Source organism: Amia ocellicauda, chromosome 4 (genome assembly GCF_036373705.1).
Source record: "Amia ocellicauda isolate fAmiCal2 chromosome 4, fAmiCal2.hap1, whole genome shotgun sequence".
Taxonomy (NCBI): domain Eukaryota; kingdom Metazoa; phylum Chordata; class Actinopteri; order Amiiformes; family Amiidae; genus Amia; species Amia ocellicauda.
This window is the reverse complement of record NC_089853.1, coordinates 10956760-10984320: the sequence shown is the minus strand read 5'-3', so window position 1 is coordinate 10984320 and position 27561 is coordinate 10956760. Positions and strand designations below refer to the sequence as shown.

At 40.6% G+C, this 27561-nt stretch overlaps 1 protein-coding gene and 2 long non-coding RNA genes across 8 annotated transcripts; 2 read left to right on the top strand and 1 right to left on the bottom strand.

Annotated features, from left to right (window-relative positions):
• Window positions 1–327: 327 nt before the first annotated feature.
• On the bottom strand, window positions 328–25125 carry accs (1-aminocyclopropane-1-carboxylate synthase homolog (Arabidopsis)(non-functional)). 5 transcript variants are annotated; one of them, XM_066701027.1, is made up of 16 exons: window positions 21171–23128; window positions 20834–20879; window positions 19296–19897; window positions 17574–17633; window positions 16918–16988; window positions 11882–11951; window positions 11446–11512; window positions 7409–7506; window positions 6967–7044; window positions 5644–5744; window positions 5358–5447; window positions 5065–5110; window positions 3589–3730; window positions 2767–2909; window positions 1728–1881; window positions 328–1246 (listed from the first exon to the last, which is right to left on the bottom strand). In XM_066701027.1, the coding sequence occupies exons 3-16, from the start codon at window positions 19878–19880 to the stop codon at window positions 867–869; spliced, it is 2085 nt and encodes a 694-aa protein (XP_066557124.1). In that variant the 5' UTR covers window positions 19881–19897; window positions 20834–20879; window positions 21171–23128; the 3' UTR covers window positions 328–866. The 5 variants fall into 5 exon arrangements, with proteins under 5 accessions (XP_066557124.1, XP_066557120.1, XP_066557121.1 ...); XM_066701023.1 differs by lacking the exons at window positions 20834–20879; window positions 21171–23128 and adding an exon at window positions 24203–25125; XM_066701024.1 differs by lacking the exons at window positions 20834–20879; window positions 21171–23128 and adding an exon at window positions 24203–25125 and having other exon boundaries at window positions 6967–7041.
• Window positions 12384–14385, top strand: LOC136747809 (uncharacterized). The gene is made up of 3 exons (XR_010816545.1): window positions 12384–12506; window positions 13076–13112; window positions 14226–14385. It is a non-coding gene; the product is annotated as an uncharacterized LOC136747809 (long non-coding RNA).
• LOC136747808 (uncharacterized) lies at window positions 19307–26975 on the top strand. Of its 2 annotated transcripts, none has more exons than XR_010816543.1 (3): window positions 19307–19397; window positions 23105–23575; window positions 25124–26975. It is a non-coding gene; the product is annotated as an uncharacterized LOC136747808 (long non-coding RNA). The 2 variants fall into 2 exon arrangements; XR_010816544.1 differs by having other exon boundaries at window positions 19309–19397; window positions 23496–23575.
• Window positions 26976–27561: the final 586 nt, after the last annotated feature.

Sequence of the window (27561 nt, the reverse complement as noted above, 5' to 3'; positions counted from 1 at the left end):
ACTTTTCCATTTAACAGATGGTACAGAATGCCGTTTCATTATGATTTTGCTTACGAACAGGTACTACACTCTTACGATCACTTGGTTGCTTTATAAATCATTATTTGAATTAAATAATAGGGTGTAATAAATTTACAGTATACAATAACATGTTGCCACTTGTATCTGATCGGAAACAAGAACACAAGACTGAAAGGCAGTGAGAGAGCAAAGCCTTCCATGCATTTCCTCCGCACACCACACTAATTTGCGTTTCCATACACAATGCAACAATGATGATCATTTATGCCTTATGGAACATTTTGTGTAAGGTCGATGTTGCGTAAGTCGGGTCTTGCATTTTATTTAAACATGACTATTGTTCCTTAACAAGTATAAAACACATTTTCCAAATATCAAAATTCTTCCCGTTATCCAGAACATATGTTATTCAACCAACTCAAGCAAGTCCAAGTGGAATAGAAAATAATGGATCACTTAGGAAAATTGCTATTGGTGGTTCAAACTATCAATAGCAAACATGGTCCAAACAACCATAATCCAAGTTATACTCCCAATATAATACAACTCTTCACAGTTTAAAAAAAAAAAGAGTACAGCTTCATAGTCTTGTGCATTACAAATCAAAGCTGTTTATTGATTTGTTTTAAGAGCAGTGAGTTGCGCCTTGTTTATGACAGCAAGGCCAATCGTAGTGCAGGTTATGTAAATTGACTTCGTATGAGTGATATTTAAAAAAAACACACTTAAAAAATGGCCCCAATTCAATAATCAAAAGACATTTTGCATCAGAAGACCAATAAACATACAGGCCATTAAAAACAAACAAACATACAGGCATAGTGTGTTCTAGATCTATGACCCCGTCACTCCTTTGGTCTATCTATAAGCTTGCTGAAAACTTCAAACACTTCAGGGTTATCCTGGGCGAATAATTCAGGAGTGTTCTTCTCCAGCCAATCAGAGGAGCGCATCTTTTGCCGTAACACACCAATCAGACTGTCCAGTTCTGCAGCTGGGGGCACTGACAGACATGAGACCTGCACAACATCATCATCTTCATCCAATGAGAAGTGTGGGTCCTGGCTTTTTGTCTCTGCCTGGCTCAGCTTCTTCCTGTTGGCAGCTTTGGTCCTGCCCTCTTCTCTGGGCTTCCTCTCCTTCCCCGATTTGTTGATCTTATTCCGGTCTTCTGATTGGTCCCCTTGATTCAGTTCTGCCAGGGCTTCTCTAAGCCTTTGCATGCCTTTGGAGGCACATCAGTTGAAATGATACAAAGAGAATTCATTAAGCGTATAAATATTATCACTATATTATCAATATTAAATGTAGATTTCAGAAAAAAAAAACATGATTGGATAAAATGGGATTGACATAAGAAACTGCATACAAGTAGCGTATTTTGTAGATTTAGGATCCACACTTTCTATAGCAGGATAAAAACATTTTACCTTTGGCCTTTGAGTGCAAACATGCCTGTGATTTGAACAGCTTTTTTAATTAGAAAAACTTTCACAAAGTATTCACACGATTTAAAAGGTACAGAACAAATAGAAAACAACATATCATAAAACGTATATGTGCATTAAATGTTATAGTGGATAAAGTTGTCTGTTATGATACTTGGATTGTGTTACTTTCAGTAAGGAAAACGGGAAAACCTTCCAGTCAGAGTGGGAGGGGCAAGACCTAACTGTGGCAGGAGGAGAAACAGAGGACAGACTCACCTAACTGAACCCGGTAGGCCTTGTCAGCAAAGACGATTCTGAACCAGCCTGGGGTGCTGCATTCAAATGCTTTCCCACAGCTTAACAAGACTTTGTACCTCAAGAACAGTCTCCACAGGGTCCTCTCTTCCTCAAACGTCTCTTCCCTGAGGTACTGAAACAAAACATGGAGAGCGCATGAAACACAATGTTGTAAATAAAAGGTGTCATGCCAACCCCCCCTCCCTTCCCAGAAGAGGGAGAGATGAAGACTGTTTCAGATGATTCATCACACAATCAGGTGGGCAATTTTGTCAACATATTGCTTTGCATTTACTACACATGCAACTGATTAGTGTCACTAGGGGGAGCTGTAAGACTGAAGCACCAGCCCCAGGGTCTCCATTACTCATTACGCCAAGTGAACACTGAATGGAATACTGAATTAAACTACTTTCTTAAATAGATCTTACACCATTTTCAGTCCCTAGGTTATGATGATGATGATGATGATTATTATTATTAATAATAATACAAATTCTCAGGAAAGAAAACCCTTCACAGTAAATGACAAAAAATGATGAACTACACAAAAGCATTTTTTTTTCTTCCTGCAATGAAACAAAAGTCACACCAGTATCCTTCACATCCAGCTCACAATGGCCAAGGGGCTTCTGGTTCTCTGTTCATCTGTACCCCAAGTCCGTTATTATTCACTTTTCTAAGGATCAGTCTATTGCACACATTTACAGTCACTTACAGTTTACGTTTTCTTTTCACTTTTCTAAACTGCTAAATACAGGTTCACAACATGTTTGTCAGGGGTTCACAGAGGGTATGTATGAAGAGCGACAATGTGCTAATGTGTCCCACAAGCTGAGGCCAGAGGGCCCAGAGTATTTCAGACAGAACGAGAGAGGAAGGGGACACGCTTACATTTGCGTTAACATCACCAATTTAAATTGGGGAAAAAAACAGCTCTTCCCATCATAAATTACATGGAACCCCTGTTTATGGCCTTCCATGGGAAACGAAAAAAGGCAACACTAATGGAGGATACCTTTCTGAAATCGGCCCAGATAAAGAAGCCAGACGGACGGTTGAGGAAGGGGATGCCCAGGCCCTTGAGCTCGCTGGCCAGCAAGTGGTGGGCCGTCTTCAAACGAGCCCTGTTGGTGGGCAGATACACCTGATTGATCCAGTCTGCAGGGAAACAGGAAAAACAGGCTCACACTTGGCACACACGTCCACACCTTGCTGCAGCACCGCCACCACACCTACGAAGAGGCATGACAAGAAATAGGATCCATTTACTTGTCTTCAGCTTTACCTCAGCACATTTTGCAAACCCATGCCAACACGTGAAGATAAATGGGTAATAGAGTGTAATATGCCAGCAATCACTGCAGCTCTTCAGAGTTTAACACCCCTACATTTACGGGATGGTAAACGTGCGTTACTTCAGAATTAAAGCTTTCCAGGTCTTCATAAATCGATTTAAGGGTAACCTATAAAATGTGATGGATTGGGCTATAATGGACCAGGATTGGAGATCAATTCTAGACATCTTGGGAGTCAGGACAGGAAATATTGTCATTAATATTCCATGAAAACTGACCACAGGTTTGATAAATATCAATATCATTACCCTAAAACTTAAACACAAGCATAAAAACAGAGTGAAAAATAAAATTTGATCAAATTCGATAAAAACACAAATTGATAAAGCTTTTTGCATCTTTGGGAAAATCAGACCGCTGATGTATACATGTTGAGGCCTATACATTGCACTGTGCTGCCTATGACACTAACAAAGATATGTGTTGTGCAGTAATACCAGTAAGCAGGGTGAGGTGAGTGTGACCTATCCTGTGAGAAATACCTCTGTCATGCAGCAGTTGGGCGACTTGGTGCTGGATTGTTCCTGGAACCCCATGAAAGGTTAACACTTCCCCCAATGCACAGATCACATCGCTGTTCTCAGAGTACAGAGTTCCAACTCGAATCCCGCTCGCTGCAAAATCCTAAAACAACAGATGGAGGGAATAAAACAACAATGACTTTACATGAATACTAAGGGCAGCAGTGTGCAGTAGTGGTCAGGGCTCTGGACTCCTGCACCGAGGTGGTGGGTTCAATCCCAGGTGGCGGTCACTGTTGTTGTATCCTTAAGCAAGGTTCTTTACCTAGCTTGCTCCAGTAAAAACTCAGCTGATTAAATAGGTAATTGTATGTAAAACAATAGTTACAAGATATCACATTATTTTAAGTCGCCATGGATAAGGGTGTCATAATTCTACAGTTATTACTTTGGTGGCCGTGACCCTGACTGGTCTCCGGTTACGCAGCCCCATACGCAACAAACTGCGATGCACTGTGTGTTCGGACACCTTTCTATCAGAACCAGCATTCACTTTTTCAGCAATTTGAGCTACAGTAGCTCGTCTGTTGGATCGGACCACACGGGCCAGCCTTCGCTTCCCACGTGCATCAATATGCCTTGGCCACTCCTGACCCTGTCGCCGGTTCACCGCTTTTCCTTCCTTGGACTACTTTTGATAGGTACTGACCACTGCAGACCGGGAACACCCCACAAGAGCTGCAGTTTTGGAGATGCTCTGACCCAGTCGTCTACCCATCACAATTTGGCCCTTGTCAAAGTCGCTCAGATCCTTACGCTTGCCCATTTGTCCTGCTTCTAACACATCAACTTTGGGGACAAAATTTTCACTTGCTGCCTAATATATCCCACCCAATGACAGGTGCCATGATAACGAGATTATCAGTGTTATTCACTTCACCTGTCAGTGGTCATAATGTTATGGCTGATCGGTGTATGTCTCAGTTATTTTATTGGTCTAAACATGTTTAACTGGTTGAACCAGATACCAGGCATCACTAAAGTTCTGAAAGTAATCTATCTGGATTCCAAAGCACATATTACATTAAATAAAATTAAGTACCAATTTTAAATCTAGTCTAAGTAAATCTAATTTGTAAAATATTTTACTTAATCTTGTAACAGTACTCCAACTGGGACAACACAATAAAATCTAAAGCCTATACCAAATCACAACATTGACCTACCAAATGCATGACAAATAACAAAGCTGCACCCAATCAGCTGAATGTATAATCAGAAGCCACTTTCAGCTCCTTATCAATAACAAGATATAAGTTTGAAATGTGTGATTCCTGGTTAGATCAAAGGGATGTGGTCTGCGTCTACAAGACCGTATTGCCCTCAAGTTTGACGTTATCCAGCTGTGGCATTTTCTGACATTTGCTATGTTCTGAAAGTTGTAGGCGAGAAATTTAATTTCTCGGTTAACGTGGAATAAATGAAGACAACACTTACTTTACTGATACCCCATAATACATGTGTCCTCTGTGGGTCAGGAAGCCTGAAAAAACAGCCAATCACAATACCCTTTTAGTCTTTCCTCTGATAAATTTTCATTGAAAGCTTGAGAATGATTTAACAGTCTGAATACATTTCTCCAATATATGAATCAACATATTGGTCAGACAGGGCAGTGTGGTGGTACTGTCTGCAATTATTCAGCACTATTGCATTGCCAGGTGAACAAAAAGGGCAAAAGGCTTTAGGTAATGTTGCCAAGGATTCCCCTGGTAAAAGGATTAACCTACTTGCTGAAGCTGAGTACACTGTGAAATGTTGTCGTCTCATCAAATACCGAAAGCATGTAGATTTCGTCAATAATGGCATGAAGCTCCTCCCTGAAATACAGCATTAAAAAGAAAAAATGTGAAATACCTTTTAGAATGTAGGCCTACATTAAACATTTCTGGTCAACAGGTTAATCTTAGTTAAAAGGAAAACAATTATAATTATTTCAAAGTACTTATGGTTAGAGAATATCTTTATTGCAATGATATATTAGACAAAGAATTCTGAAAATAATGCAAAACCAACCTCTTTGCAAACTCAAGCAATTCTTGCATCTCACTTGGAGAGTAGACATCTCCCAGAGGATTGTGGGGGTTGATCAGGATGATGGCTCTGACATTGATACCCTGTAGAGGAGTGAGATCACATCATAAGAGGATTGGGTTTCCCACCAGTGCCATGATTTTTTTATTTTTTTTAAAGCCACACGAGATTGATAAATGCATAAATACATTCATACATAAGAATGCAAATACATTTAAATTAAATCCTGAATTACATAAAGATAGGCTTTTTTAATAGTTTATGTTACAGGTGCATCCTATTGCATTTTAACAGCACTTGCCCACTTACACTTAAAATCGAAATCTTCACTTAATACAGGCATTAAAACACTGAAATCAAAATCTTTCTTCTGAACTGTAATTCTGTACTGCATTGACGAAAGAAAATACATGAAAAGTTCAATAATTGTATTACACCAATAGGTTACTTACCCAATTTTAGACCCAAACAACAGCCTGAACCCTAACCCTACATCAAAACTGTTAGGTCCATACAAATCTTCATAACATTAAGTCAAGTCAGTAGAGGTTTCTCACCAAAAGAAAGATTAGTTTCAATGTTTATAATGGTTTGAGTGGACTGTGTGTGGCAGACAATGCTATGTTAAAGAGGTATGACTTTAGGTCTGAAACACTGCCGTCAGCTACAATATGGCAAAATGGTATTTAGTAGAGCAGAGGATTGATTGATGTGCCTGCAGGAGTAAAGTGGTCCTGCTCCCTGTTCTTAAACACCTAAAAATCAGTAGTGGATTAAATGACAGCCATTAGACAGAGTGAGTTGTTGAGAGATGTCAACAAAGGAATTCACCAATCTGAAGTGCGATCTAACGACATGTTAGAAGCAAAGCACAACTGGGCCTCATCAGTGCTTGGTTTAGAGAAATCAATGTAGGGATGTTAGGGACCAGTGGGAGGACCAGAAATAACAACCCAAATCCAGAGTACAGTGACAGGGGGACACTGGATTAAGATGCAGTTTAAGACATTCAACCAAATTCCTGAATACTTAATGCTCATTTAAAAAGTCCAGGCACAACTCAAAAGAGCTGACCCTGACATCCCACATGAATCCAAGCTCTCTCAATCTCATCTACCCACACTTGTAAGCCTAGTTTTAGTTCACTTATCTTATGTATGTATTGTGTTTCTACCATAACTGCTACTGCACTGGTAGAAGTGTGAGGCACTCCAAATATATACAAAGTATCTGGTATCAAAACAATATAAAAGCAAGGTGTTATTTTCAGATGCATTAGTCTCTGTATTAGAGGGTGTCGTATACCTCCTGTCTGGCTTCCTCCAATGCTCTTTCCAGCTTTTCTACAGTCAGGTGGAATGGACGGTCTTCACTGCCACTCTGCTGCACCACACCAAACACAAGGGAAACACACTTGAATTAGATCTCAGCAGAGACTGCTGTTGTAGCCATGAGATTTCTGGAGTAAAAAATACAACTATCCAAAGTCCAAGTTCCTTCAGATGAAAGCATTATCCAAATAAATAAGTATTATGCGGGAAACAGAGCTGAATAAGCAGCTGATCAAATGAGCCAGTACAATGTAACAGATTTAATTCTACCACTTCCTACATATTTGAGTCAACACTTGACACTTCAGATAGCAGTGAATGTCTGAATCCATCTTAAACATGCTAACATAAATCAAAGCACCACTGGACCCCAAATTAGGAATCACTGGTTCTTGAATGGAAAGGGCAGCACGTACCTGGCAGTCGATATGGGCATAGACCATCCTGACTCCACTGTAGAGTGTGACGTCTTCAGTAATAGCTCCATAGAAGGGAGTGGGGATTAGGATTCCATCTGAAAAACACCCAACAGCAACTCATTTTCAACTACCCACAAACACCTTTTTTTTTTTTTTTTTTAAAGCTCAACAGCAGCGTCTCCATTCCAGTAGATTATACACTCACCTAAAGGAGTATTAGGAACACCATACTAATACTGTGTTTGACCCCCTTTCGCCTTCAGAACTGCCTTAATTCTACATGGCATTGATTCAACAAGGTGCTGAAAGCATTCTTTAGAAATGTTGGCCCATATTGATAGGATAGCATCTTGCAGTTGATGGAGATTTGTGGGATGCACATCCAGGGCATGAAGCTCCCGTTCCACCACATCCCAAAGATGCTCTATTGGGTTGAGATCTGGTGACTGTGGGGGCCAGTTTAGTACAGTGAACTCATTGTCATGTTCAAGAAACCAATTTGAAATGATTCCACCTTTGTGACATGGTGCATTATCCTGCTGGAAGTAGCCATCAGAGGATGGGTACATGGTGGTCATAAAGGGATGGACATGGTCAGAAACAATGCTCAGGTAGGCCGTGGCATTTAAACGATGCCCAATTGGCACTAAGGGGCCTAAAGTGTGCCAAGAAAACATCCCCCACACCATTACACCACCACCACCAGCCTGCACAGTGGTAACAAGGCATGATGGATCCATGTTCTCATTCTGTTTACGACAAATTCTGACTCTACCATCTGAATGTCTTAACAGAAATCGAGACTCATCAGACCAGGCAACATTTTTCCAGTCTTCAACTGTCCAATTTTGTGAGCTTGTGCAAATTGTAGCCTCTTTTTCCTATTTGTAGTGGAGATGAGTGGTACCCGGTGGGGTCTTCTGCTGTTGTAGCCCATCCGCCTCAAGGTTGTACGTGTTGTGGCTTCACAAATGCTTTGCTGCATACCTCGGTTGTAACAAGTGGTTATTTCAGTCAAAGTTGCTCTTCTATCAGCTTGAATCAGTCGACCCATTCTCCTCTGACCTCTAGCATCAACAAGGCATTTTCGCCCACAGGACTGCCGCATACTGGATGTTTCTCCCTTTTCACACCATTCTTTGTAAACCCTAGAAATGGTTGTGGGTGAAAATCCCAGTAACTGAGCAGATTGTGAAATACTCAGACCAGCCCGTCTGGCAACAACAACCATGCCACACTCAGAATTGCTTAAATCACCTTTCTTCCCCATTCAGACATTCAGTTTGGAGTTCAGGAGATTGTCTTGACCAGGACAACACCCCTAAATGCATTGAAGCAACTGCCATGTGATTGGTTGGTTAGATAATTGCATTAACGAGAAATTGAACAGGTGTTCCTAATAATCCTTTAGGTGAGTGTATATGGCACCCTAAATCACCAAATCCTAAAGAGAGCAAAGTTAGTTATTGACCAAGTTGGCAAGTTAATTGCAAACTAAAGGAATCTACAGTCCTTGATAGCCGAAGTGTATCCAGGTGTTCCTAATTATCTCTAAATTAACTTCTCACAACACCTGCGTAAAAATATCACAATTACATGTTGCCTGATCATTTTAAAGCAACAATTTAAGGGACTCCTGATGAATCTTGCTTTACAACCGAGATATTGAAGTGAACCACTCAATATCCTTGTTATTATTAAGATCCTGTAGCGTTGGTTTGGTTTATCCCATTTTGGAGCTCAATTTCTAAATAAACTCTGTCGAGCTATTGGGATCTAGCTTCCCAGTGCTTCCTTTACCTTCAACAGGGAAACTAACCAACTTCTGGTACCACAAATCTTAATTAGCCTAAAAGCATATCAAGTCAGGTCAGTTTCTAGCAGCTCTGTAGTGCATTCACTTTTTCAGCAATTTGAGCTACAGTAGCTCGTCTGTTGGATCGGACCACACGGGCCAGCCTTCACTCCCCTCGTGCATCAATGAGCCTTGGCCGCCCATGACCCTGTCGCCGGTTCACCGCTTTTCCTTCCTTGGACCACTTTTGATAGGTACTGACCACTGCAGACTGGGAACACCCCACAAGAGCTGCAGTTTTGGAGATGCTCTGACCCAGTCGTCTAGCCATCACAATGTGGCCCTTGTCAAAGTCGCTCAGATCCTTATGCTTGCCCATTTGTCCTGCTTCTAACACATCAACTTTCAGGACAAAATGTTCACTTGCTGCCTAATATATCCCACCCACTGACAGGTGCCATGATAACGAGATTATCAGTGTTATTCACTTCACCTGTCAGTGCTCATAATGTTATGGCTGATCGGTGTATGTCTCAGTTATTTTATTGGTCTAAACATGTTTAACTGGTTGAACCAGATACCAGGCATCACTAAAGTTCTGAAAGTAATCTATCTGGATTCCAAAGCACATATTACATTAAATAAATTAAGTACCAATTTTAAATCTAGTCTAAGTAAATCTAATTTGTAAAATATTTTACTTAATCTTGTAACAGTACTCCAACTGGGACAACACAATAAAATCTAAAGCCTATACCAAATCACAACATTGACCTACCAAATGCATGACAAATAACAAAGCTGCACCCAATCAGCTGAATGTATAGTCAGAAGCCACTTTCAGCTCCTTATCAATAACAAGATATAAGTTTGAAATGTGTGATTCCTGGTTAGATCAAAGGGATGTGGTCTGCGTCTACAAGACCGTATTGCCCTCAAGTTTGACGTTATCCAGCTGTGGCATCTTCTGACATTTGCACAAATCTTAAGTAGCCTAAAAGCATATCAAGTCAGGTCAGTTTCTAGCAGCTCTGTAGTGCATTCACAATGTCTGTCTGTTGCTTATTAAACTGGAGCAAATTTAGCAACAATCCAACAAAGCAAATAAACTAGGCAAGATCTCAATACAACATGGACATTAAGTTGTGGCCCTGAAGGGTGAGCTGTAAACCCTACTGGATGTTTGAGAATTCTGCTATACAGTACAGATGTCACTTACATGATGAACTCTGATGCCACTACCCTATGCTTCTACAAGTCAGTACACCTGCATATGAAACATAACTCCATAATAATACACAAGTTCTGAGAGGTCTCTGACAGTGCCTTTTTTCTGATTCACTCATCATATTTTCAAGTTGAAATATTCAAAGACAAACAAGATGTGTATCAAGTAGGATCCAATAAAGCATTTCAGTTTTTTTCAGTCCTTTATCTGAATACAAAAAGTAAAAGGTAAAAAAAGGCTAAAGTAAAAGGTTCTGATTAGCCACTGGAAAAATCAATGTCTAAGCAATTGTTTTTGGTTTAGTCCCCCCGCCCAACAGAAACAACCACTTGTAATGGTAATACACTAAACAGAAACAAGAGTGACTAATTTCTAGGTAGGAGGAAAAGCATTTCTTCCTCCCACCAGGATAAGAAAATGTCAAAACTGACCTACATAGGCTATGTACATCTTAAATCAGAAGCTTGATTATAAACAGCTTGACGTTTCAAATACTAAAAAAAAAATACCCTTTCACAGATCATATCAGGACACGAGTTGGCCTAATAGAGCTTTTCAGTAGAAGGTAATGACCTGGTGAGATGACACAGGTCCTGGGTACACATTTCCTCTTATCAGTCAACAGTATCCCCCAGACTTTGGTCATTAAAAGCTTCTCATAGCTAATCATGTTTTATTTTTTTAACAATTGAACATTTGCAGGAGCAATAATATATACTGTCACAGTTTAGAACATCCTTGCATATTGCCAGCTTTCCCTGGCATACACTTCTGCCACAGTGCCTCTCTACAATACCCCCTTTAAAACATCGACCCCAGTTAATGCCCAATTCAATGGTGTTCAGAGGCTTAATGGCACAATAAGGGAGTTAAAGATAGCATTGAAGATGATGATGATGTTGGAAAAGCTTTGATTGAAAGAATGAAACTGGTGTAATATGGACTGCAATTGATCAATTGCATGAGTTAAAAATTACTAGGTCTGTGTTGACTAACTTATGCAAGACTTACCATCAGGATCACACAGGACTGTGGCGATCAAACAGTACAAAGAGCTACAGCCATTCACCACCACCACCTGCCAAGAAACAAGGACCCTTATTTGAACAATGTAAAAGTGACATTAGTAACTGAAATCACAAGTGCATATGTTTGCGCTGTATAAGATTTGTAGCTTATCTAGCAAGTGAAAGGTCTGAAATGTGTAAATAATTGTGGATAAGAGGTTTGCACAATAGAAGATTATAATCTCTCTCAGTTAAATTGTTCAACACATTTAGTAGGAAAAAGACCATTAGGCTATTATATCTATTTCAGCCATTGAAAAATCAAGAAAGGAGAAATGGATGGAGAAACTTGACACAGCAGCCCTATCCATTCACCGACTGTTTGCAACAGAGTGTGACATTTATTTAAAAGGGGAGAGCATGGAGAAGTGACAACTCACATTTTGTGGTTTCAGAGGGGTGGGAGCCTTGCAGTAGTAGGTAAGGAATCTGGCAACTTCTTCCCGTAGGCTGAAGAAAAGCATAGCAAGGTTACACAGGTGAAAAGACTAACCTGCCACACACCGGTGCTCCCAGCCCACAGTGGCAGCAGTTGCTCTCCTCACAAGTGCATACTGACAGGGAGAAATTTTCTCCCTTAATAGATAAGCAGACAAAGAATACTCAGGGCCCAATTTAACTTAAATAATACCATAATAGTTTATTCAGCTAAAACAAAGCGCTGCGGAGATGGCCAGTTGGCAAGACACATCTGAAGTTTTTTCAAAAGAACATGCTATCATAGACAAGATGACTCCCTTTGGTTGCCGGGCAACTACATGACGTCAATGAGGTATCCCAAACTTTATCACACGTCTGCTTTATCTTCTGTCCTCTCTATGGCCTTGGATGAAAATGTTTTTCTAAAAATCAGCTACACAGAACTACTGCAGCTGACCGCTCCAGAGCAATACAGATACATGGCTTATACAATCTTGCTGCAACAATAGTATAAATATATTTTGCAATTAGACGGCACCGCAGAGAACGTGAGCAGGGGAGGATAGCTGTAGCGAACATGAGCAGGTGGGTGGCAAATGAAATTAGCAAGTGCGCTTGTGTTTCAACAGTTTTTTGTTTTGCCAGGCAGCAACAATTTTTGGCACGCTGGTAAGATATGTTGACCAGCAGAAAAATATAGATTTCTGAATCACAACAGGAGATCAGTCTTTACATATTTCCAGGGCTGGTGGAGTAACAGAATACAAGTAGCAGCATTATGTTGTCAGATTACAGAATGTTGATAACTATTTCGGTTACAGTTACTCCTGTCAGACGAGAACTCTGATTACTGATACTCTTTTAAAAGAGTAAGAGATTATCGAATACTTCTAGATCATTTACATGAAAGTCTACAAGGGTAAGGGAACTGCACGAATTTTAAGGGGCCTACGTGTATTATTTTTGCAACATTGTTTTAATTCAGAGGTCTCTAACCAAAGAGCGGGTGATTCAGCACCATTCAACAACAAGCAGGCAGAATGGAAGCTGTTAGTAAGTCAGCATTTAACTCATGGAAGTACAGGGAATTGTTAACTTTCACAGAAAGAAAATAGAACAAATATTAAAGTGCAATATTTATGTGCCTACCACAGGACAATGTACGGTCTGCTTCCAAGGACTCAACTAGAGGTAAGATTTTATTTTTTAATTGTGTGCAGCCATAATACAATTATGCTTGACATGTGAGTAGAAAATACACATTTTAATAAATTATAATAAATTTAATAATTACATATTTTTATGAAAGCATAAGTAAAACAGCAGCACAGGCATAGTATACCAAAAATGTTATGGATAATGTATTACTGCAAATACAAAACTATATACATTTAAGATAAATCCACGTAAAATATTACAAATAGTTCCTGTGTAATCCTAGCTGGTTCTGTGAGTTTAACAATGAAATACTTAATATATTATCAAAATAACAACATACAATGTGTTTATAGCCTAAAACAAATCACAAAAATGGAATAAACTAGTCCTAACCAGTGGTGTGCCGTGCCCTTTAACAGAGTATGCGGGATCGTCACATGTCAAACCTTTAAACTTTTACATACTGATAGATATCACTTAAAAGAAGGTAAGACCTCAATAATGTGTTAATTGCAGAAACAAGATGCATAACATTCCTCATGCGCTGATACTTAAAAATAACACCCTAATTGCATTGATTTCAATCTGTGTTTTCGGTGCTGGTGAATTGAAACTGGTGACTGCTTTTCTCATGCAATTAATTTAAATCCACTTTATTATAGCAAGTTGCTTGATCCACGCATCTTTAAAGATAGAACAAAATAAACGGTATTCTTTATAAGCATTTAACATACTTTACAATTTACAGAGAAGATACCTATTTAAGTTTTCAAGAAAATGTGTTTCACAAGATCAGTGAATAGCAGAAAACTGAAACCAATGCCTGCATTAAAATGAGTGAACGATACACCTTCTTTGACATTAACGCATTATTGATACGTCTGATTTATGTCGGTTTGTAAAAAAAAAAAAGGGAGTATCAAACTGCAGTTTCAATTGTTTAAAAATACATACACTAATGCAAATCGTACTTACCATTTTAATTGTTTATACCATTTAATTGTTTATATAATTGTTTATACATTGTGTTTCACTTCTTGAACTCAACTGCTTTTGTTTTTTAATAAATGGAAAAAAAAAAGTAGTCCAAAAGTAATCTAAAACGATTCTGATTACATTACTGATTTGGAGTTATTTATTTACAAGGTAATCAATATTCTGTAACAGAATACTTTCTAAAAGTAACCCTTTCCACCCTGCATATGTCAGTCTCACTATGAAAAGCGGATCTTACAGTCAGTAACAGACTCAGACATTTTATAACATTTCACATATGATTCTCATATGTGCAACACCTGTTCCTACAAACAAAAAAAATCCTTCTGCACAATACCAGCCTGACCCAAATTAAAACAGGGAAATCATCCAATGGAAATTCAGCATCTGACAGCAATTACCTTAACATTGGCAAACTTTCAGCCACAAACTGCGACATTGAAATAGTCTATATAAGGTCATAACACTTCAGGGCTGAAAAGGTTTGTACCATATCAGACCACAACTGTGTAGCATTATGATGGGTGTATTTTGATAAGAGCATTTTAGCTCTGAGCTGAAGCACTGATCTAAGGAAGACCTCTCCCCACCAAAGTTATCAGATTTCCTTAAAGTGTGGAACTGGTTTACATCAAAAGTGACAGTTTTGGGAGGATGGCACCGAGAATAGGCCAAATAGTTTGGAATCCTGCGGTGAAATGTCTGGGGAAGGGGGCCTGTAGGTAATAAAAACTCTTTGAAATGGACGAGAGCCGAAATCCCGACATAGAGCTACGAACCCGGGCCAACCGGCATTTCCAAAAGATGGCATGGATTGACATCAGTCATAAATCAAGCCCCCCTCCAATAGGACACTGGGGACTGAAACTGAAATCCAATCTCAAAAACTCAAGAACCAATCACCTATTGATCTGACAGGCGTATAAAGGACAGCGCACGGCCTCTCTTTCTCTCTCTCTCACCTGAACAAGTAACTCGCTGCCACAGCTCAACCTGTAGCTCTGTTGCCCGAACCGGAACCAGAAACCAACTAAGTCTTTGCCGGCAACAGAAGAGTTAAACTGAGAGAAGGAGATTGAGCCGTACGAAGAATTCTTTTAAAGGACTTTATTAAATAAAGAACTTTACAGACTGCGCTGCCCGCCTGTGCCCACCTGATCAGTGGAGTTTTACAGCTGGACAATTGAAGCTGAATACAAAAGTGTCAGTCATTTAAATAGCTATTTGAGTCTTAAAAAACTTGACCTTTGGAACCAAACAGGGCCCTGCTTTCCTCAAAGACTTTGCCTTCAAATAAGTACGGTGAGAGACCCTGCTTGACAAGAAGATTTTGTGCACAACCTTGGAGCCTTCAAACCAGTGGAAAATCTGTTTGAAAACGACTCTACATTCGCGAAACCCAAACTTCCAGGAGCATCGACTGAGTGGAAGTTCTTGGACAAAGCCGAACCGGTCTGCCTTTGTCCCAAACCACACGGACCTCGTGCCGTGTGCTGTTATCTGAGCCCGAAGCCAGAGAGGCCTCTCTGCGACGAAGTTCAGATAAGTTTAATAGTTTGGAGTTTGTGATTCATGACATTTGAGAAATCAATTAGAAATGTTAATCTGTGATTCATAACTCTAGAATGTGTAATATCATTTAGTTTTCTTAAATATAAATGTGTGTTGCATTAAACCGTTTTGTTGACAATTTTAGAAATAAAATCTGTAATGATAGGATCTTTCTAGGCACCTAAACGTAAATGAGACGTTTTATATATATATATATATATATATATATATATATATATATATATATAAATATATAAAACGAGAAGTTACCTGACATAAATACTAACCTGCTTAGTTATTGAATGTCCGACTGACAATACTAATGAGAGACTCACCTTCGTCTTACTAACCGGTATTGTAGTAAATGTGTTTATAACCTTTTTTGTTTAACGATTTGTGTTATCATATGCGATCCCATGGTCTTTGATTTGGTCACGGAAGTGATTTGTCTTTGATTTGTTGATCTAGAGTTGAATTTTAATTAGTTTTTCCCTTTTGTATAATTAGTGTATTGCTACATTTAGTCTTTGTTTTTGAATAAATTTGACAATTTATATCTTTGGAATTGGTGTCTGCGTCCAATTATTACAGAAATTGAGTTCTACAAGATTCCAGGATTCGTGATAAGGTGATACTATAAATTCACTTCTTTAGTTGAAATTTATAAGTGTACCTTACGCTACAACTGTTATAAGAACACTATTACGAAATACTATTAATTAGACCCTAACTCTGCTTAATCTTAATTTGTGAAACCAAAACCTATACATGAAGAAGGAACAAAAAGAAAAACAGAATGAAAGAATTGGTCCTGGTATTTAGACAAGCACACACACACTAAGAATCACTTCTGTTCCAATAACCTTGCTCAGAATGAAGGGGGCTAGATAGGCAGAAGATGGGTCTCCGCTCCACAAAATGCTTCAAAACACATCACCTTTTCCACACTGAACTGTGATCCAGTCAGAGATTTAAATCCGATCTGATTTTTTTATAATAGCTGGGGCTTTGTTAATACAAGTTGGAACCTGCTTTAGTCGTTAAAACACAACCTTGGGGAAACCCAGTTCAGGGCAGTTTTTGAAAGATCCTGGATTCGAACGGTCACCTCCGCACTCTGTGTAGGATGTGTGACCAGTTCAGGCAGGGCTTCACAATACAACAATAATGCAACAAAAGCATATTGATGTATGAGCCAGCATGGTAAAGAACAGAAAAACATTTGAAGATTTTAGCTACATTTCCACCTCCACTGTTTGCTTATAGTTTTGCAACACAGGCAGTTACTTACAACAGGTGTCCTCTCCAGTCCGGGTACTGCAGCAAGGGAGGTTCAACCTGAAACATGTCCGACTGCATCAGCTGAGAAAGAGTCAGACACAGAGGGGGGGAGAAGGCCGATAATACACATTTCATTTTTTTGTTCAGGATTTAGAAGTTACACTATCCCAAACAAAACAAATATTGACCACAATGGAGCACGTAAACTATGTGTAGGGGTCCAGATTAGAAACACACACTTGCTTTGGACCCATTTGTAGGTCATCGTTATGATCAAGCATGAGAAAAGTGCTGTGATTTGATTACTAACAGGCTAAGAGTAATTTTGCTTCATACAGTTTAGAACGGTAAATAATAAAATCACAATGTTGATGATTTTATACAGTGGATTTAGATTTATAGAGAATGTTTTGTTTTCTTAGAACTGAGATGTTGCTGTAAAAAGTAGCATCTCTTCCTTTACAAATCCTGCAGCTGGTTTCCACTTAGTGTTCGGGTACTGGCCAGGGAGTAAGCACAAGCAGCACTAAGACCGAGATAAACAAGCGCTTTTCACTTTTTCTCCTAGTTGGCCCCTCACCTATCGAGATTCTAACCTCAGAAACGCCATTTACAAGGCTTGCTTCGGTGTCATGGAGCCCAATATAAACAGGACTTTCTCCTTACCCGTTTGGATAGCAGGTCAAGGCTTAGCTTATTCTCACTGGTGCCAAGGTTAATTATGCCCTGAAATGAAAGACAGAGGAAACAAGGTATTGACGGCGATAGAAAACGTGAAAATTTCGATTGGCCAACGTGGAGCAAATGGCAATAATGGAGACTTAGCTAGTGTTTTGAAGACATTCAGTTAATGTCAACCAACCATAAAAACCTAATTCCCCAAGGAAAGATCTGCAATTTTCATGTAGCATTTTCACCATATTTTGTTTTTTTGGAGCACGTTAAATTAATGCAAAGAAGTTCTTAGCTTAATGAAGTTCAGAATTGAAACATCTCCAGGATAGAAAGTGCTATAACATGTATTTATAGTACAGGCTGCCTCCTGTATTAACATTAAAGCTGAGGCCATTTTATTTAAAACCCTTATAGTAGGCTTTCTAACATTTGTATCATGTTGGGTGTAATCTGTGAACCGATGGGTAACTGTTTAGGTTGACTTAGGCTCTCACACACAGCAAACATCATTATTTGTTTGTTATTAATTAAAAACATTAACTCACTTCACCAATGTCACCTGCTGACATATACAGGGACTAGAAGTACCCAAAATGGGGGTTTTCCCAAAAGACATCCATTGACTCAGCTCTGCTACAGAGGAAAAGCACGTTTTAAACCAGGCCAAACCTCCACAACCACAGTATCAAAGGTAGTGTACATTAAGGCTGTACGATTTGGACAAAAAAATAAAATCTATGTTGATAGATATTGCGATTGCAATTTCAATTGTGAAGTGTTGATCTAAATGATTATCATATCGCATTTCCTTGTGACTTGGTAAACACATGTCCAGTTTTATTTGACAGATTGAACAATGGACGGCACCAGGGGGGTGCTAGGGGAAATAATCGCTCCCAAGAAACGGCAATCAGGAAGTGGAACACAAACTAAACCTCTCCATTTGCAGAATGCACTGAATTTCAAATATGGTTTCATTCACATTAAGTAATGGTTAAATGTGTGTGGTGAATGTTTGTGGGAACTCCAGTGTGAGTGGACCTAGTATCCAGTATTTCCCAAAAGATCCCATAAATAAGGTGACGTATTAAGGTTCAATTTGTGCAAAAGAAAGAGAGGATTTCCTCCGGTCAACAGATCATTCTTTGAATTGCTGCAGAAGTCGTGATTGGGTTTACCAAGAAATGCAGATTAAAAATTGTAACTACACAGCCTGTACAAAAGGAACAGAAAAAAATCCAACAACCAAAAGCCTGGAAAGAAGAGTGTCTTGGCATTGTGCACATTTTTTACCAGGAATGTATGGTAGCTGAAAGGTGCTAAAAAGTCGTTTAATGTGTTAATATATACTATATTGTGTTATTTACTGCTTGTAAAAAAACGAATAAAAAGCAATAATTGCAGGCTTTTGCGGTTTAGACACAGCGAATGCTCAAATTGCAATTTCAATATGAAATCAATTAATCGTGCAGCCCTAGTGTACATGAATGTGCATCTTTACTTATCTAGCATGAATAACGACATGTGAAGCCAACAGTGTGCAAATCCTATTTTTGACAAAGCATTTCCCTCGCTGGGTTTCTTTCAGATGTGTTACTGTGATGCAACAACCTTTGATATTCCCATTTCTGTACATTTGCTCATAGGGTTCTCCAAAAGCAACATGAGAAAAGAAATCTGCCCCGCATTTCCCAACCGAGTGGCAGCACCTACATTGGGATTCTTGTCCTCGTCGTGTTTGTCTGTCTGGTACAAGTTGAAGCCCTCCTGCAGGATGCCCTCCCAGTTTCGGAGGAAGTTTCCTCTACGCGACAGGTAGGTGCTGGCCCTGGGGGAGTCGGGGCTGGAATGGGGTTGGGACAAGTGACTTCCTCCATTGTCTCCCAGCTGGGGGGCTTTGACCCGGCTTGAGGTGGTGGCATCAGCAGGGGGTGGTGTTTTGGGGGCAGCAGTGCTTTGAGGCGTTTCGGGTCGCAGCGTGCTCACCATGTGGGCAAAGACGCCGAACATGCGGAACTCGTGCTGCCGTTCCATTTCGGCCCGTCGCTGCTCCAGCTGAACCCTCCGCTCCTCTGCTTCAGCCTCCCGCTGCAGCCGGCACTCCTCCAGAGCCAGGAACCGCTCCTCTGCCACCCGCTGGGAGTTTAAGAAGCGCACAAGGGCCTCATCGAGTGACTCCCGGCCGCGCCCCGCTTTCCGGCGCTTGCGTAGATGTGGTACAGAGCCGAGTGACGAGGAGCACTGCCGGCCAGCCTCACAGGGACCTGCCGAGCCCCCTGTACCCGATGAGCAGGCCATGTTCTGCTCGCTGAAGCCTGGAGAGGAGAGAGGGGCATATTCAGTGAGACAAAACCCAGAGTGCTCAACATTGGCTTCCCACACAGAGCCAGCCCATTTGCTGAAAACTGGAGGAGAGACAGGAACGAGGCTAACCAAAAGCCTCAACATACGGGTCCTCAACTGAACTCCCAATCCCAATTATCGTGGTCACTCAAAACAATTGCATCCTGACTTACTGATAAGTGATGAAGGGAAAACCAATTGCCTAAAATTCATGTATGCCCAGTACTGTAATAGAAATAACTGCCCACTTCACTTTAATTCCAGATTGATTAGTCACCAGAAAGTGTAACACAACCCAATTCTAAAACCCCATCAAAATGTCCTTCAGCTCCAATGCACTCACTACAATGCACCACTCAACTATCATGAGCATGACCCGCCTTCCACTCGACCGCCATACAAGCACTTTAAACTGTACTTGACACGCAATTCCAAAAATACTGGTCGGTTCGTACGGCTAAAACAAACCAACTAAAACAAAAGTAGGCTAAGTGTGGTGTCACAAGGTATGAATTCCCTATACTTCATTTCTTAGTATTTACTACCAGCACTTTGCCTTTGTTTGAAAACCACATTGACAGACTTGCTCTTGTTGGGTGTCAAACTATCTGATGGTGTGAACAGAACACACAGGCTGTACAGGTAGAGCAAGAATATATTAAAAGAGAAAGAAGGCTGTGAAACAAATGACATGGTAAGGCATTAAATTACATACACTATATACAATTACATCCATTTGTTAGCAGTTGGTATAACAAACTAAGTATCCCCAAGCTGTCTCAAACTTTACAAAGTACCTCCAAGGTGTTGATTTTTCCTTTCTGTTTATAAAATAGTCAAAAACATTGTTACACGTGAAAAAATAGGAAAAGAAGCTTCACAAAGATAATTGATAGAAGTATGCTTACCAAACTCATTGAATATAGTTTAACTTTTAACAATGGGATATAGAATCTAAAGAAAATGTGAGAAGGATAGATATTAGTAATACTGAATCAAGTGTCTGCGTACAGAAGAATAAGTAATGTAATGAGTGAAGATATGGACAATAAAACAGATACACAATGACCAGAGTTCAAGAAGAAGAAAAGGAATATGGAATTGGAATACGAAAACGTTATACACCACAGCAATCAAACAGATCCAAACACAGAATACAAAATACAAAAATAAAATCTCACTTTGTGTCCTAGGGAAATCTATATATAATGCAAACTAGAAAAACCCAAACAAGAAAGATCTCACCGGCGTGATGCGCGCCTGAAAAGTTGTTATCTGCAGCTGACAATCAAGAACAGCAATCTTATTTTCTCTACTGAAGCAAAGCTATGGATGAAAACTGGCTCCAGAAGTGTCCAAACAACAAGGAATCGATGAAAAAGTAAGACACGCTTTAAAACCTCAAAGATATACTACTAAATAACTCAAATAAACACGTAGCAGTACGACAGACCAAGACCGTGAAACGGTGTAGAAACGAAAGTGCCGTAATGACCGGCGGCAGCACAGGCACCCGGAAGAAGGCAGACACAGCGGCCGAGCAGTGCGACTCCAAGCCCGGCGAGGCTTCCTGGCGCTGACCCGGCCTTAAAGGGCCCACGACACACTGCTGCGGTCATCAGGTTAAAGCGGCCACGAAAAGGGAAAACGTGATTCCTGCACTAATTTCCGTGTTTGTGTGAAACTACTATTCAGAATAAAACGTTACCTCCATAACATACCACAGTAATACAAAAAAAATGCAAATCAAAAATCACCTGGCCATGCTACTGCAGCCTGGATGGGTCTGCAGATGGAAAGTTTATTTCTCAACTTGCTGTTGGGTGGCCACAACATGAAATCAACTGAAGTCAATGACAGCTTAGTAGAAACCAATTATTCTGTTCATTATTTTACTTGGTCGGCCGTCTATGTCAAGTTTAAGAACTGCAGATTCAAAAGGAAAACAAACTGAGAAATACCTTGGTTTTTGGTTTTCTCCCCAAGGTCTAAATCCGTTCCCCCTTGCAGACTAGAAATTGTTATGTAACCTGGGCTATTGTGAGCATTTGCAATTACATCACATGTTTTTCTCACCTCTGTCTCCCTCTCCAGTCCCTCCCCAGCTCTCCCTGCACATAGACTGTACTCTCATGACCCTTACAGGAAGAGAGAGAAAATAGTCTGAACTCCGCACCAGAGCGCACTGAACCGAAGGGAATCTCACACTGCCTAGATTCACTGCCCAAGATAGCATTACAAGAGACAGACACCCACCCTCTTCCTGAACACTTTTATTGAAACATTACTGGGCCAAAATTAAATAGATTCTGTTAGAAATTCACTAAATAAATAAGTGGTCCTTGCTACACATTCAGACTTAGTTTCTCAAACTTTACAAGTACCCTCATTTGAAAGGATACCACAGTTGGCTAGGGGGATGATTTCCTACTTGAACAACTAAAAACAAAAACCAGAGACTATCAGGAATCTGTAAGGAAAAGTGGATGCATTCCACATCCACCTCTGTTCTCAAGCTGAATATAAAAAGACAATATATTTAATTAACCTATTCATACAGAGGCGTCATTTTTAAAGATGTACAGAGTGCTGTCCAAATGTTTTGGTGCTCCCCAGTAAACGCAAGCTAATTTATCGCAAATAAGTCCTGCTTTTGTGCCAGGTGGCTCAAAGTTTTTATTTAATCCAGGCCTAAAAAAAGGCAAAACTAGTGTGAAACATGGATAAGCATGTATTCAATTGTTCAACCCAAAATCTAAACAAGGGTATATATTGTACTGGGATTTTTATTGCACACTCTTCTCAACAAAATATCCAACCTCATTTGCAATTAAAGCTGGGTGTACTCTGGGTATTGTGTTACACAGTGCTAAAAGAAGAAGCTTATTTGCGTCCTCCAGAGTTTACACAGGGTGGACTGTCACGCTGCATTTTCTGGTTTGTAAAATCATCATATCTATTATCATGGTTGGCCTTCCCCATTACAGTGAAAGAGAATATGTCCAGATTGCTCTCTGCTGCGTCCAGAAATACTGTGGGTTTGGGACGGCTTGTCAAAAAGAGTCTGGCTTAGATCCTCCAAGATGGAAGGAGGCATACGATTGCTTTATTCCTGTTGATATGCTGTAGCTGCAGCCCTCTAGGCTCTGTTATTGATCTTAACCTTCTTGCACCTATAGAAACCCCCAGATCCCCCCAGAAGAAAAAAAGCACTCAATTTTTTCAAAAACCTTCTTCTGGATCACCAGGAAGGAAATCCAGTAGAGCAATGAATTTGCAGAAGAAGTGTGCAGTGCTGAAGTGAAGGAGAGAGCTGCTGCTGCTTCAGGCAGTCAGGACCAGAAACACTGTTGCAAAATCGGGGGATTGTCCCCCAAATGTGGGGGATTTTTAAGAGCCCAGGGGGAAATTTAGGGGCAATACTTGTATGGGGGAAATGTTGGGGGATAATATTTGGGACCTGGGGGAATTTAGGGGTTTGGCACAGTTGATCCCCCCCGGACCTCACTTCACCAGCAGCACCCCTCCGCCCTCATTTTGTTTTAAATACATGATTTGGGGGATTTTTAGGACAAGACTGGGGGAAATTATGGAGAGGACCTGGCAACACTGACCAGAAACCCAGGGCCACATCATGTTGCATCCAACCGGTATTGTAACTTTGAATAATCAACTGCCTTTCAATTGTTGAACTTGCACCATACTGTTACATAAAACAACATGAATGTAATACTTCTAATTTAAACAATATAAAAGCTGTTAATGGTGCTTTTTGTATTTTATTTTAAGACGGTCTTCACTACATTGAGACAGGTTTGCTAGCACTTTATTCCTTCTGTTTATGGTTTACAATTTTTATAAATAGGCCTATATATATATATATATTACTGGTAACGTTATTAGACCGTGTATGTTGCCTTGATGTACATGTTCAAACCACCTCCAAGTCAGGATAACAATTCCACATGTAATGCCACCTTGCTCGCCCTCGACTGCATGTGCTCTGTGGTCCTGCTCTTTGTGTTGTCCAACAGTGGGGCAATATTGCATTTTAAAATTGAACACTAGTGATCTGACATTACGTCATGTATCCGTGTGGAAGTGAAACTCCCCGAAGTTGCCGGACACGTCCTCCCCGCGGCTCCACATCGCGGCTCTCACCGCCGGAGACGCCGCACCAGCTCGCCCAGAGCCCGCGCCCCAGCCCCGCAGCACATGGGCTGAGCCTCGCCTCAGCAGCACACCACCCTGCAGCCTGCATGCGTCTCCTTCCTTACCCGAGGGAGAGAGACAGGCATCCGCCGGTATTTCTCCTCGCCCTCCTCCAACGGAGCCTTCTCGGTCCAGACCCAAAGCTGGATCCCCCTCCGGCTCGTCCCCTGACCCGACCTGGTACAGCAGCTCAGGCGGCGGATCGGCAGTCAGGCTCGCGTCGTCCGAGTCCACTTCTTCGCATTTGATCTCCATGAGCTCGCCCGCTTTCGGGGGGTGTCCAAAGATGAAGGCGCCGGGCGGAGGCGACGTGAACGCGGGCAGATGCGCCGGGTGCAAGTGGAAGCCATCCCCGCCGGCTCCCTGCAGCACCTGCTGGGCGATCACACTGCCCCCCAGGGAGCTGTAGGACAGGGCAGGGCGGTTCGTCAGCACTCGGTCCATCACCTCGTAAAACTTCCACGTCCGCCCCCCGCGCACGGTCTTCTGGTTGTCCTTTATGCGGCGGTACTCCAGCTTCATTTTCTTGATCTTCTCCCGGCACTGGTCGCCGGTCCTGTGGATCCCTTTCTCCCGCAGCACCTCCGCGATCCGGTTAAAGACGTGCTGGTTCCGGAGGCAGCTCTCCAGCTCCATCTGGACCGACTCGTCGGCCCAAAGCTGCAGCAGCTCCACCACCTCGGGGTCGGACCAGTTACTGCCCCTTTCATACTTCTTCCCCCGAAAATCCATTTAGACAGGTCGGCTGCAAATGTATGGCAGCACCAGAACCGAGTTTGTTACTTTGTTACCCGCACTGTCCTGTGCAGAGCAGCGGTCTGAGTGGAAAAGTGCAATAATACAGCAAGAAAAAACAGGGGTCCGTTTCATTAAAGTGTGCTTTTCATTATTGGTTTGTTAGTTAGACTGTATGCACACTATGGTTATATATAGGCACAGGAAATTAGATGGCATTATTTACCCCGGGTTTTCTTTTGCATTTTTAGGTTTAACCCGAGTTAAAAACAAATCGTGCCGCAGATGTGTGCACTCCCCCGGGGGCGCTCCCTCTCCTGTGCAGCCCGCAGGCACCCAGCCCGGCCTGGCCCGGGACAGCTCGCACGGCCTCTCGGGCTCTGATGGCACTGGCAGAAAACGGTAAATATTGTTATTTTGTCCAGATAATAAAATGGGGGAAGAAGCGAAAATTTGTACATCCGGGTTGACGGCACATGCGTGCTGTCCTTATTCCGGGATAACTTTGGTCCGTGTCAGTCATTTTGCACAGGCTGGCAAAGGGGCATTTTACAGTAAAAGCGCAAACGGGGGGAAACATGCGAGCTCATCAGCCTCGTCAGCTCCCTCTTGTGGACACAGCGTGTTATTGAATAGCCTGGCTAACTTCTTCAGGATACAGTCGAAGTGCAAAACTTTGATTAGAGATATCTTCCAAAGAAAATGTTAAACAATTGTTTCTTACCTGCTAAGTATTATATGCACTTTACACTTTTACATTAAAATATTTCGGTAATAGCTAAGTCACAACAAAGTTTATAAGCTTTAGAGTTAGTGTAGTGGTATTATTATTATTATTATTATTATTATTATTATTATTATTATTATTATTATTATTCAAATGGTAGTGCCTACTACAACAGAAACTGCAACCAAATATTGTCAGAAAAGGGTTTTTTTCAGTTTCCTGGTAAAATTATTTCTGGTTCCATATCTGCAAAGCTCTGGAGGTTTTCATTTCCATTTACCTGTACTATCATAATGGAGGGAATCCCATCTTACCACTTTGGATTGTAGTAATTAATGGATTCAAGAATCTTATTTTGTTTTGATTTTGTCTATCTCAGGAGGGCCCCACATGCATTTTTGGCATCTCTTAATTAGTGACTTCAGTTATCAATTACTGTGATAGTTTGTCGTTCTGTTCTCAACAGCATCTCCTATTATTAAGGGTCTCTATAAAATAAACATGTTGAGCATCACTTGCAAATTCCTAAATTAATGTGTAGGAAGTTACAGTTGGGGTTTGATATTAGCAGGAGTGTAGGCTTTTCCATTTAATTACATTATTATTATTATTATTATTATTATTATTTATTTATTCCTTGGCAGATGCCCTTATCCAGTGTGACTTACAAAATATAAGCGCAATACAAAGTGCAAAAATACAGTGGGATGATTGTGGTACTTGTAAAACATCCTCTATCATCATATGTGTATTGTTGGGTTGGTGGGTTTGGATTTGTACATGTTATAATAGCCTCTGAGTAAACATTGGAAATGTATAATACTCTGAATAAAGTATCTGTGCTTTCTTAGACTATATACTTTATTTTATTTTGATTACTTGTTTGTGCATGCTGTATAACACTGCTGAACTTTAAACTGCACCCAGCATTTGGTAAGTGCTTTCAGATGTTGTTTAACACTATCTATAAAATATATGTCTGTTCTTTTTAAACTACTCAAGAGCCAGTGCCTGTACTACCAAGCCAAGGCATACATGAGCAGCTGTCTGTTTAACAACAGCATTTTGGATAAACAGAAATGAAGTCTGTATTCACTCCAGAGTCAGTCCCCCTAGCACTAATATTCATCATTCATGTTTATAGAAATAGAAGATAAACACTAGGGCTCAGTATCAGTTGAAGTATCAGGCTTTCCAGGGGCTATATTCAAGACTTCAGCCCAGTTTTGGAGCTCAAGCAGCAACCAAGCACAAGACTTGCATCCCCTGCCAACTCTTGATTGTTGGGAACCAAATGGATAAATAAAGCTTCCTGGCACACGAGCTTCTAGTGCTTTTAACGCAGAACCATTAAAAGACATTTCTCAGAAAATGGCCCTCAAGTCTTTTCTGTTTTATTTTGTGTGTGTGTGCGTGTGTTTTGTCTCTTATTTTTGTTTTTTGTTCCTCCATTTGATCTCAGTTCAGGGATTTATAGTGTACAATTTGTTTTCATTTTCTTTTATATATAATATTCAAATGTTAAATTAGGAGCAGTCATTGGCACAAAACAAATCTAATAACTGCCTTTTTTTTTAAAGTACCCTGTGTTCTGCTTACAAATACAGCCAGCTTTGGCATATTTCTGCAGGCCTTGTTTTTCCATCTGATTATTTTAATAAAGTACAGATGTTCTTGACCTCTGGCAAAATAACTAATTAGGTTATTTAAAACGTCCAAGATTAAGTGACTGCTATACAAAAGATCTAGTAAACATATGTATATATAAAAGATGGGAAGATTAAATAAACTTTGCAGGCATGACATGGAAACGAGAAGCTGGAGACATCAACCAGTGGGCTTGATTGTAATGTCTGGATCTACATTATAGTGATCATACAATTATGACAATGGTGATATACTCTCCTGGGGGCAAAATACTCTCTGAACCCCCCTCCCTTGGACGAATTACACTCCCCCTGA

Bases quoted from the DNA above. Each gene is read 5' to 3' on its own strand.
- accs (XM_066701023.1), bottom strand. From the start codon at position 24,869: ATGGATTTTCGGGGGAAGAAGTATGAAAGGGGCAGTAACTGGTCCGAC. The intron at 17,634-19,295 runs GTAGGTGCTGCC...CTTTCATTTCAG, and splicing joins ACGAGGACAAGAATCCCAAT to GGCATAATTAACCTTGGCAC. The intron at 1,247-1,727 runs GTGAGTCTGTCC...GTGCCTCCAAAG, and splicing joins GGCCTACCGGGTTCAGTTAG to GCATGCAAAGGCTTAGAGAA.